Raw genomic sequence first — 12,095 nt, 5'->3', positions numbered from 1 at the left:
AACCCAGGCAAAACAAACATTATTGTTCTTTATTGAAGCCTGGTAATTAATTTTGCCGGAAAACTTTTCTTATACTGACATAAATATTAATGAAACTAGTTCAATGGTTAACAAAGAATAACAGTAAAATTAAAATAATCTTGATGAATGGTTTCCCATACTATGTAACTACTTTAACTCAATTACATTTTACGGATATTTTCTGAATTAGCCTAAGGTACATGCAATCATTAAAGCCTGGCTTCCCAAGCAAGACGGTCCCCGATACTTTTTTCCATGCCACCCCGGTCGGGACAATTTTCACGCGCACGTGAAAGATTCTAAAATTAAGAGTGTAATTTGTAATTCGGTTCAATTCTAAGTCGATTTTATTCTCCGCTGATTTTCCTCAAGCAAAGAGGCGGACCAGCTAATTTTCCTGAAGCAAAGAGGCGGACCAGCTGATTTTCCTCAAGCAAAGAGGCCGACCATATGGGCTCCTGGGTAGGCCTTTCTCGATTATGCTAGCATTTTTTTCGGCATTTTTTGGGAAAACGAGCATTTTTTTTCGTTTTTTCTTGAAAAAGAATTGCTAGCATTTTCTGTCATTTTCCATGACTGTGATCCAGATTTCAGCACTCAGAAGGATACTTGTTACTTGTGTGTGTAGATTGTCTGTTTCCGTTACATGACGTACAGTCACGTACTATTGGGTATTAACACCAACGGAAAAAAAGGTATGGGTGGTCAGCGGGTAATTCTTTCTCTTGTTCAGCCAAGATGGCGTCGGCCACGAACATATGAGTTAGAAGTTGAACAGAATTGTGCTGGTCTAGGTTGTGTGTACCCAGCGCATGGTAGTGCTTCAAATATGACTGTTTAGTGGCTGTTGGCTGGAAAAGTTTTAATTCTGACCCCAAGTTTTATAAACAAACAATTATTAAGTATCACCTGTTGTTGATATGAGCATATAATGTAAGAGTTTGTACGTTTTGTTTGAAATAAAACAAAGCATTTTTTGGAATTCAAGTGGCATTTTTTAAAGAAATCAGGCATTATTTTAGCATTTTTTGGGCTTTATGCGAGAATTTCTAGTAGCATTAAATGCCAGATTTACTAGCATAATCGAGAAAGGCCTACTCCTGGGCGGACTCATTAAGTCGTAGCGTGCAAATTGGCCGTTTACGGGCAGACAAATTGAAGCGTTGGTGTGCGAAACCTGCCTTAAGGCATTTCGTCCCTTAAAAGTATTGCCATATTACCAATATCCTGACATATGTTTTAGGCTATGTTAAGACTATACAGGATAGTTTTTGCGCTGCCACGAAAAAAAAACTACCGGATAGGGCTTCTGTTCACACAAACAACAGGTGCACCCAACGACAATTTTCGGAAGAATATCTGTTCGGAAGACGATTGGAGATCTAGAATTTTCGAAACATTTGTTGTAAAATTTCTTGCTTGCCTGCCTCTCCTAGGATTTTCGAACATGTAAAAAATGGTATAATTGCCTATTTTTAACGGATTTTTACCCTAAAAAAGTCACCTAGAATTTTCGGGAGCCTTTTTCTGGCTGAAATTTTCGAAAAAGTAAGTTTTGATCCCTATTATTTTTGGATCACTAGACTTTCAGCTAGGAAATCCGAACAGATGAAAAATTTTTAGGGGATAAAAATATGCCTATATCTACCGTTTAAATACTAAAATACGTTTAACAATGCTATGTTTAAGTGGTTTTGAACTATATTCTCGTTGGGTGCCCCTGAAACAGGCACGGTTGTGGCAGCGCAAAGCTGCGCCGCGCCGATCTCGTATTAGTGGAGCGTCACACATCGGATTAAGATACCGGATACTGTTTTGTGCCATACTCTGGTGCGGTGTGAACACCTCTTCAGCCTGTCGCAGAAGTAAATAAGTTGGAGTGAAGACTGGAACCCACTGAGACGGAAGTAAATATTCTGGAGTTGGGACTGGGATTTAATGAACCAAACCTTCTCGGTCAACTACGCCAGCACGATGTTCCATATGTGTGAACGGCTTGCGCTGCCTCAAGCTGTTTCTGCACATACTCTACCGGATATCTGGTATTATGTAAATGTAGCCTTGGCTTTAACGAAAACGAGTTACCTTAGCCGAGCGTAGGAACATAAATCTGTGCGGAATTTGCAAATAGCATAATCCCAGAGGGCATATATCGTAAATTTGCTAACATCATAATTAAAAGAGTGGAATTGTTATGAAGTTCGTCAAATTCCTTTGTCCGGTCGATCAGAGGAGCACGCGCAATCCTAATCTTAAGGTTGCTATTGCGCATGCGCGGCACTGGTTTTCACTTAAGGGTTTTCACATGACGTCACCAAAAATTGAAAGTAAGAAACTATCGATTCTTCTGAGTTTCCACTTTCATTAGGTCAGTACAGCACCTAAAAACCTTTATTCACAGCAATTTTCGGTTCCAAAGGGTTCCTCGTTTTGCGATAGGAGGCGCTTGAATTTCCAGGCTTTTGCGTGACGCGGGCGGCCGGGAAAGCTCGTATGTGGGTTAAAAACGTTACTGATTCAGTTTTTAGATTTTGCTATCTAAACATTCCTTGGCTTAGAATAAATATTACTTTCATCTTTATGAGTTTCTCAAGAGACGAATTCATGCGTAAGTAGGAAAACTCAAAAACAGATGTTTCGATTGGTTTCCGGCGGCCATAATTGTGACCCTCAAAACATTGCGTCTCCCTACAAAGCCTTGTAAATTGAGGTAAACGCTTTTCCGAATATCCCGCATATGAATTATCGTACAGACCTGATTCTCGGTGAGGCGCTTTGTATCTTCTTTCATTTCCCAGTTTCTGGACTTGCTGTATTGACTAGTTTGCATTTTTATACGTTTTCACCTCCACGTGAAACCTACCCAAAGCACAGTGTTGGAGCCGAGGGAGTATTTGACCTTCGATCGATCTTGCCCGCACTCCATAACCATTGGTTGGTATATGTTTTTGTGGAGCTTTTGTGGACGGTGCACAACACACTGACAACGATCAGAAGCGTTCCTATCAGTTCGATGTTATTGACCAATAAAAACGTCGCGTTCATTTATTCAGTCACAATTTCAAAAGGTACAGAAAACAAAGGATTGTGCACTATCAGGGGGCTTTCAACATAAACTGCAACACTGTCACTTTTATCTCTGATGTTTGCCGTCTTTCATAACCAGTCTCCTCTACTAACTTCATGCTCACCTGTATATTCAACGAGATGAAGTGCTCTGGTTGACTACAGTATCAGAGCTAAGCCTTAAATTTTCTCACATAAATACATTAACGGGTTAATTATTTTGTATGCTGATGGTGGCACGAACATGGATTTTAAAAGTCTATAAGTTCATTAAGATTAAGAAGGGAAAGCTAACTCCAAAAAGATGAATCCTCTTTCCCATATATTCCATTAGATTTTCTTGACCATAAAATCAGTTACATACACTCATTCTCTCATTGCATAATGGAAAAACTGTTTTTGTGGTTCACTAAGACGGATTTAGATTTGTGGGCTTATTACCCTAGCCTGCGAATGAATGTAAGGCCGAGGTCAATCCTGTCAGTACACACCTCCTTTGTTTTCTTATGGAAATTATATACGCTTGAAAAATTCCAATTGGCATAGGAACACAACATGATTTTCAGAAGAAAGGAGGTGGGATTGTACCAAAGCAAGACCAACTTCATCCTCGTTTCCATCTATCTATAATTATAAAATGGGCTCCCATAAAATCTGATTTGCGAGCACATGATGTTTTTGGTGGTTCTGGAGGCGAAGTGCTATGCTCTAAGGTTGCACGCATATAAACGTACGGCAAAATGTTAACCAAAAGATAAACCTCCAACCTGAAATTTTCTTGTAAAGCTAAACATTAATTACAATATAAATTCAACAATTGTCACTGAAAACGAATTTCAAGGGAGCTGAACGAATATTTAACATTCGAAGGCAGGTTCGCCTGTACTTACCGCTAGCTAAGGGTTTGCTCTCTCAGGGTATCATCCCAGAATATCTTTCCTTTTTTTATCACTTTTTCTCTTTCTTGTAAAGTTCATAACAAGGAAGATTCTTAAGTCCACAGAATCGCTAGTGATGCAAATATAATCTGTTTTGCAATTTCCTTCACCAACTCATAACTGTCGCAAAAAATTTAAACTTGAATTCAGCGCGTGGTTAGGAAAATGTTTCCTGGTTGGCTCTGGAAATCGCTCGTGCCAACGTGTCGAGAGACCAAATTGAAGAGGATATTGGTTAAAATCGAACTATTCAATACCGTCCGATAGGAAGAGAGAATGAGCTATTGACGGTGGCTAATTTTGTAGCTTTATTTTGCAATGTTTATTATTATAAATTGCAATGTGTTAAATTATCTCTTTACAAATTACTTAAGCGCCAAGCGAGGAGCTAGACCTTTTCCTCTTTATTTCTAATCGTTTTAAATCAAACAGATCATATTACAATTCTAATTATGACAATTACCGAAATAAAATGCAGTTATTCCTTGAACGCCTTCGGTTGAGCCTTTTTACTTATGCAATTTTACTTTTAACACACTCATTTTCTTCACAAACCAGACGCTTTGTTTTACACGGGCAGTCAGTGTCGGTTACACAGAAGGATTTGTAAACGCTGGGACACTACAGAAACAAAAATTAAATTAAAAATTGTGTCAATAACAAAATACTCGAATCTGATTGGTTCTTAACAGCCCACATTTACTGGTTAATTTTGCTATTGCAACACGAAAATCTCCACTCCGATTTGACCTGTCCGATTAACAGGAGCTTGTGATCGAACAGGACAAATCGAGCAATTAAATATCAGTCAATTAAAATCAAGTAGTAAATGTTACTAGCCAATGAAATTTAACTACATAGCTAGTGATAACCAATCAAAATCAGGGAAAATATACTGAGTGAGCAGGATGTTCAGCTTCAGCTTGAATAGAGAAATTGACGACGCATACTTTGATTCTCGTATTTTGTTAAAATGCGTCTGTGACATTTTAAAAAGTTCATGCGCCGGACCTCAGCACACCGGCCGATTTCACCCAAAGTTGTAAGCGATGTTTTTCTTTAGAAGCTGTAAGCTGATGATGTAATGAAATTCTTGTATTTACATTTAAAAATATATCCCAATACTATTCATGAGACTCTACGCGCTCGGCCGATTTGAAATTACTCGCCCGATTGCCCCCTGAATTATAGTTCACTCAGTCCTACTGCCATTACTAACTAACAATATTTATAACCGACAATGTTATGTCATCAAAGAAGTAAAATTAAGAAATCGACGTCCAACAATAAAGGCAAAATATGGACACAAATGATTAAAAATTTTATGAACTTTCCCTAGCCTATTTCCACACCATAATTATCTTACTCAATATCCAAAATCAAATATCCGTTTTGTCTACTGTTTGCATGCTAGTCAGTGAGTACAACCCATTAGCCGCTGGTCAAATTAAAGCGGAAATTTATCATCATTGTCGGTAAAATATCGTTTCCTTAAGGCCGGAAGGGTTTTCATACTTAAAATAGGTTTTAAAAACGATAAGTTGAGTTAATGAAAAAGCACTATTGCCTTAAGGGTCAACTTCAAGTCATAACCATTAACATATAAAAACAATCTGGCCGCTCTCGGATGAGAATCCTGATGCATCATTTCTGTACAAATATTTCAGCGACGTTTAAAAATCGGCTATCTGGTGAAAATTGTCGATAAATTTCCAAAAGGTTTTGCAAATTCGAGAAAGCAATTACAGACTATCATTGATCTTACCGGAATGTTACGAAAAATAAAGTCGAGGCCGAGAGGAACTGGAACACAGCGGCCTTTTCTGCAATATTCCGAATGTTTCTGACACTGGCAGAAACTAGTAGAATTACAACGCCCTCCGCAAGCCTAAAGGAAGAGAGGGTTTGAAACAGATAAGTCAATCAAGAATTGTTAAATGAAAAACATGAAAAACAGCACCCTACACAGATAAAGCACAATTCAGGGTACTTCAGAGTTTAGAGTATTTAGCGTGGTTTCCATTGTTTTCATCTTTAGAGAGCTTTATATTTGAGGACTAGAACGACTAAGAGTACGAGATCTAACTTCAAGTTTCTTCACGTATTCCCAAAAAACAGACACCCCGGAAAGCTTCATTGTAGTTTTGATTCACCAAAAAAGTTAGCACTGTTATCTTTATTGCAGCAAGGAGCCCAAAAGTCTGACCGCTTTTTCTTTTGTTCAGATTTAATCCAATCAGAAGGCAACTGAAAACTGTCCTCTACTTCTGATTGGTTAATGTCTGCACGAAAGAATGTGAGTTAATTAAAGAGGTCACACTTTTGGGCTCCTTGCTGTAAAGGAGGTTGAGCCCGCTCCCGATCGCAAAATGGTAAAACTTGTAACATTCGAGAACTTATTTCCGCCACTACGACATTTCGCTTAAACTCGTAATGGTATGACGACGGCTATCACGTTTTCCTGGCCAAAATGACGCTGGTTAACGCGCGAGCAATACTCAGTAGCGGCATCACCTCTTGTTTTCAGTGTACTTGGTCTTTGCTGTAGAGTACTGTAGAGCCACCTGAGGAATTTACTGGGATAGTAACTTGGAGTAACGCAAGTTTAGGAAAACTCACCGGCACACCCTTTGTCATCTGTAGGTCATCGTAGTCAAGCATTACTCGTCTTGACATAGCCACACAGCAAACAGCTAGGACCACCAAAGGAAATACAACTTTTGCAATCGTCGCCATGCTCTCAAAAAGAGAAAAAGAAAAGTGCAATAAATTTCCCAAATAAATGTAGCCTGCAGTGCAGGCGTTTTCTTTGAGCGCGCAATTTGCTCGCGAAAGTGCCATGTTGAAACTTCCCGAAGAGAGGAGGAGATAGGGCGAGTCAAAGGGAGCGGGGAGGGGGCGGGGAGAGTATTTTTTCTCCCCTCCCCCTCCCCGCTTTCCTTCTTTCGCCCTCACACCAACCGTAAGGGTTACTATTTGAACTCCTCCCAGTCTTTCACTGTCATAAAATCAAAGATGGCGGCTACAACATATTACGAACACGAACAAGGTTTCGCCCACCCTAAATACGCCTGCGCTGTAGGCTAAAATAAATGTTTGTACGAAGAAATGGTTTCAAAAACGAGCAACACTGTTATCGAGTTTTAAAAACGAAATAAATTCCGCTCTAGACTGATCTCCATACATTTCTCTGAAAAATTAAGAAATTGGTTGAGAGAATTTGTTTTTAGATAAAAAGCATTTTCTCTAAACTGACCGCTTCCTTAATTCTCATAACCTCTTCGCTTGATTATGTATTGATATTGTTGGGAGTGAATTGATGTTGGCCACTCTTGGGACTAGCCCGCGCCACAGACGGAACTAAACTTTTGGTCAAGTCCGTCTGCGAAACATCGCCGTAATCCTTGTTCTGGGTCCCCGACTGTGTACCGGGATTTGAGAACGTGCCATGATTATTGGCTTGTTAAAACTTCCATTGTCGATTTGCCGATCAAGTAGAAGGGAATTCGGAACGCATTTCCGGTAATTCGTTGATTCCCTGGGGCCAAAACAAGGTTATCGGCAGACGCTACAAACCGGGGTTAGATTACGTCTTCAACACAGGCTATCATAGGACTAAAAGGCTTAAATGCAGTGGCGGATCCAGGGGAGGGGCTCGGGGTGCCCGGGCCCCAAAGGGCCTAAAAAATTTTTTTGGAGACCGCCCCCCTCCTTATCTCAAGGTCTGGATCCGGCACTGTAATGTTGCAGCTGGCCCTCGCATAGTCTATACATGCGATGCAGTGTCTGTGACGCAGGCTGTCTGCGATGTCAAAGAGGTTGCATTGTGCAATTTGGCGTAGAGGATTAGGCGGGGTTATCATGGTTAGTTATATGTAATAGTTTGCACGAACGTTTAAAACCGATAGCTTCCTCTGTCGGCAGCTGCAGATCAGAACCTTCTTTTCATACTTTTATCATTCCATATTCAATCATAATGAATTGAATCAATTTTGACCAAAAGGCACGCGTCTTTCAGAGAAAACGTAAGTCTCCTTGGAAAGGTTTCAGCCCGCTCAACAGAACTGAAGAACTGACTAAATCAACCGACATTTTAGTAACCTCCGGGCTGGCTAGCCGCGTTTGATTATTTACAAAGGTGAGAAAGGATGCTTAAGTCAATCGAATTAATCCACATGAACATCCCCACAAAGACACTTCTAAAATATGAGTTTCATTAAATATTTTCTTCACGGATAATGCAATTAATGAATTCATTAAAAACCAAAAACCTGTTTAGTAAATAGACCACTCATACCCCTTTTCTGTTTGGGCTAACGAAAGTTTTCGAGGTTTATCATCAAATACAGACTTAAAAGTCGTGTCTTCGTCCTCAGGATTCTGCGATCTGCTTACAGAAAATTACGAAAAAAGTAAACCTTTGCGCTTCAAATTTCTCCGAAACGCAAGAGTGTTGGTGGGTGTAGAGGAATAAGCTAAGCGGAGGCGTGGCCCGGTCTTTATCCAAAAATGGTGTTGAAATTTGAAATTCTAAGTGAAATTTGTCTTCTGTAGAAACTAACCCTGTCTAAGTTCTTTAACGGCCGCGATAAAAAGGATCATTATACCTCCCCTCTCTTCCTGAATTTCCTGGAACTCCCATTAAAAAATGCAAAGAAAACCGTTGATAGTGCAATGTAAACATGTAAATGAAATCAAATACGTCAAGTAGACAACATGGCTTTGAGTAGTTATGTATAAATACACTCCCATACTTGAAGGAGTGCATCACTTCTTTCCGGAAATTTTTTATCTGATTTTACTTATCGGCGGAGGAGGGATTATCGCCCTAAGGATAACGTTCCAAGTAAAACGAGCCGATCAAAACAGCCGGCCATGTTCTTAAAGCACGCTGACATGGTGACATGCGCAGTTCAGACACAGATTAACCTACTCTTTCCCTGTTTTCTACTTAGGAGGCGTTTAAATTTTACGTTTGTCATAGCTTTTTCCCTCTTGACGATGCCCATGAGGGCCACAACTGCCAACAGAATTAATCTGCCAAAATATGAACGTGAAATTACCTTTACCACCGGCACAATTTGAACGTGAAAGACGATCGAAAAAGGATAGCAAATTACCCCTAGTTCAATTCTGTCATCAGTCATCGTGAATCAACAAGTATGGTCCAAAAAAAAATTGAAAGGCCGCATGAGACTTCAAACATTACAAAATTAGGAAGGATATCTTTTCCCTTAATACGAGCTCTGCAATTAAATATTTTGGTTACGCCTTAACTGACGTTTAGTACGGGCACCTCAACAAAAAGAGATCCGGGGGAGAAATAAGTACCGACTGAGTTTTATTCTTCTTTGCGTTGTTCCCTGCGTTCAAAGTTTTTATATAGAGAGGGCGTTTATAAAAATGCTTAAATCTTTCTACTGAACAATAGACCTCCCATATGTATATAATGTACTTTTTTAACAAGAGGTTGCAATATTGTAGGGAGAACTCCAATTTCAAATAAGGCAGACGACCCCTCAAAAAATAAATCATTTCAGTGATATAAGAAGTAGAGAAAGTCTTTCGATTGGATTTTGATCGAGGAATGTGCGACTGAATCTGTCAACGCATACGGGAACTGAACTTACCCACGAATTTCCACCAAACTTCAACCTTCAACTCCTCGTGGTCAATTTTGAATTTCAACCTGGCAAATTTTCTTATGCTGATTTTGAATACATTGTTTTCCATGAATGACAATGATGGAAGCAAATTCATTTCCTTCAGGATTATGTGTAATGTAAAGACGGAAACCTACTTGAAAAGATAGGATATCCTCATTCATATGCCTTTTTGTGTGACAATTGTTCACCTTCAATGTTTTCAATTACTTTTTTCCTTATCGTTCCACAATAACGCATCCAGCTTGCCTCTGTGCGTACACATCAGACAAAACAGTCCAAAGTATTTTTTAACTGCCTTATTGAGGTGGCTTTTCAACTAATGTTCATCTTTAACTTAAGCACTTAACGTTGAGAAATCAGTTAAAAGGAGGACGTCACCTTTATCTGATTGAACGAGGGTAAAAATTAACAAATTTTAATTTCAAATCCCCTAAAACAGTAACTTTTTCGTGCTCATCTTATGTTAATCCTACACTTTGAGACATTTTAAGCAGTCGGTTAATTCAGTTTGTGGATAAGTCATTTTGTACAGCCAAAACATTTTTTGGTGTTTGTCGCTTTCTATAGTAAACGGATCGGCAGGTGGAGATAAACAAATTTATACAGTCTTACTAAAAGGGTGGTATTTTTGAGATAATAGGTGTTAGGGCAGAAGAAAAAAAAAACAAAAACATACGACAGAACCTTGTATATAAACGGCCAATTGCTAACAACTGTAATGACAAATAAACTCAATCAAATTTTAGTAATTCTTCACTAAAATTTTGGTTTAAACAAGATATAAAACTTTGGCTTCCCAACCAGCACTTTTGACTGCTGTTGTTAAAGGCTTCCAAGGAGAACAAGAAAACTTCGCAAGACTCTAGGGCCTAGAGAATCCTGAATGCCTAAAACCTAAAGGTTGATTAAATAGCAAATAATAATAATAATAATAATAATAATAATAATAATAATAATAATAATAATAATAATTCTAAAAACTAGAACCATTTTAGTACACCAACAAAATATATGCCTTGAAACTATCTTCTTTTTTACAAAATTAAAAAAAAGGTTAAAGCAAAAACTTGGCGAGATGTGCTGGTCAAAATTAAATGATACTCCTCAGGGAACTTACAACACAAAATCTCGATATTCAATAACATATGATAACTGCCGGGGCAAGTTCCAGGCCAAACCATCTCTACCTCGAAGGAAAGATCAAAAGCGAAAACCCAACGAAGGATGAGTGAGCTTTACAGGTGGAGAAAGAGCTAATCCACCGAGGCAACCCTTCGAAAGTCAGTAACGGAATGGAGAGAAATACAGTTTTAAATTTTACAGCGATAACGTTCCCTAGTTTAAAATTGTTTTAATTCATTCACTTTTTTGCCGGTAATTACCGCACAAATTTGTCAGCCAGTTATTATTATTATTACTATTATTATTATTAACATCATTATCACTGATATCATTATCATTATCATCATCATGATCATTGTGGTGCCAATCATAATTGGCACAATAGTTACTGTGCGCAATTTCCAGATCCGTTTCAACTCCCGCTTCAGGTCTTGGTAGTTCTCAATTTTCTCTTTCTCTTTGTCTTTCACTCGGGTGTCAACTAGACAAGCAACATCAATAATCAGACACTTGCGTTCCATCTTATCCAATGACACAATATCACGCTCGATTGTTAATGTTGTTGTATTATTATGCTCCACGTTCTTAGACATAATGAATGACATTGGCATCGACAAAAAGCAGCAACGTTATATAATCAAGAAAATGATAAATATAGCCATTAGAGCAACATATTACATCTTTTGTTGTAGAAATAGGAACTGGGATAGCCCAGACTTAATGCAATTTTGTATTTTTTTTTTGGCTTTTGTTTTGTTTTTGTTTTTTTTTCTTTTTAATAATCCAATCTCAAGCAGCATTTGTAAATTGCCTATACGTAGCGAGATTTACAATTGTACATTCAAAAACACAAACAAAGTTTCCATTATTATTATCATTATTATTATTATTATTATGACTTAATTTAAAATTCTGGACTGCCTGCAAGAGTTATTGACCACATCTGAGCCGCAAGGAATGTATTTGCGAAATCGTTATTGACACAGTGATTGTTATTTTTATGATTTACATAATTCATAATGTTATATTTCTCACTTCAAATATTTCTGTAAATTATGTACATATTTTTTAAAGTTGAATAAAATTATTATTATTATTATTATTATTATTATTATTATTATTATTATTATTATTATTATTATTATTATTATTATTATTATTAAGGGATAATTAATGACCGGCCGAGAGTCTCAAAACTGAAACTCTTAAGAACATTTAAAGGGGACGGAAATGAATCAAGATTAACTTACAATTATGTATTACTGGCGCAACTTGTTATTAG

General features: G+C 38.0%; 1 protein-coding gene across 1 annotated transcript; it reads right to left on the bottom strand.

Annotated features, from left to right (window-relative positions):
* Window positions 1-4,315: 4,315 nt before the first annotated feature.
* LOC140941089 (uncharacterized) lies at window positions 4,316-9,961 on the bottom strand. The gene is made up of 4 exons (XM_073390055.1): window positions 9,656-9,961; window positions 6,645-6,764; window positions 5,791-5,913; window positions 4,316-4,646 (listed from the first exon to the last, which is right to left on the bottom strand). The coding sequence occupies exons 2-4, from the start codon at window positions 6,759-6,761 to the stop codon at window positions 4,539-4,541; spliced, it is 348 nt and encodes a 115-aa protein (XP_073246156.1). The 5' UTR covers window positions 6,762-6,764; window positions 9,656-9,961; the 3' UTR covers window positions 4,316-4,538.
* Window positions 9,962-12,095: the final 2,134 nt, after the last annotated feature.

The sequence above is a fragment of the Porites lutea genome, chromosome 6 (assembly GCF_958299795.1).
Source record: "Porites lutea chromosome 6, jaPorLute2.1, whole genome shotgun sequence".
Taxonomy (NCBI): domain Eukaryota; kingdom Metazoa; phylum Cnidaria; class Anthozoa; order Scleractinia; family Poritidae; genus Porites; species Porites lutea.
The sequence above is the reverse complement of the archived record's forward strand: the minus strand, read 5'-3'. Positions and strand labels throughout refer to the sequence as shown.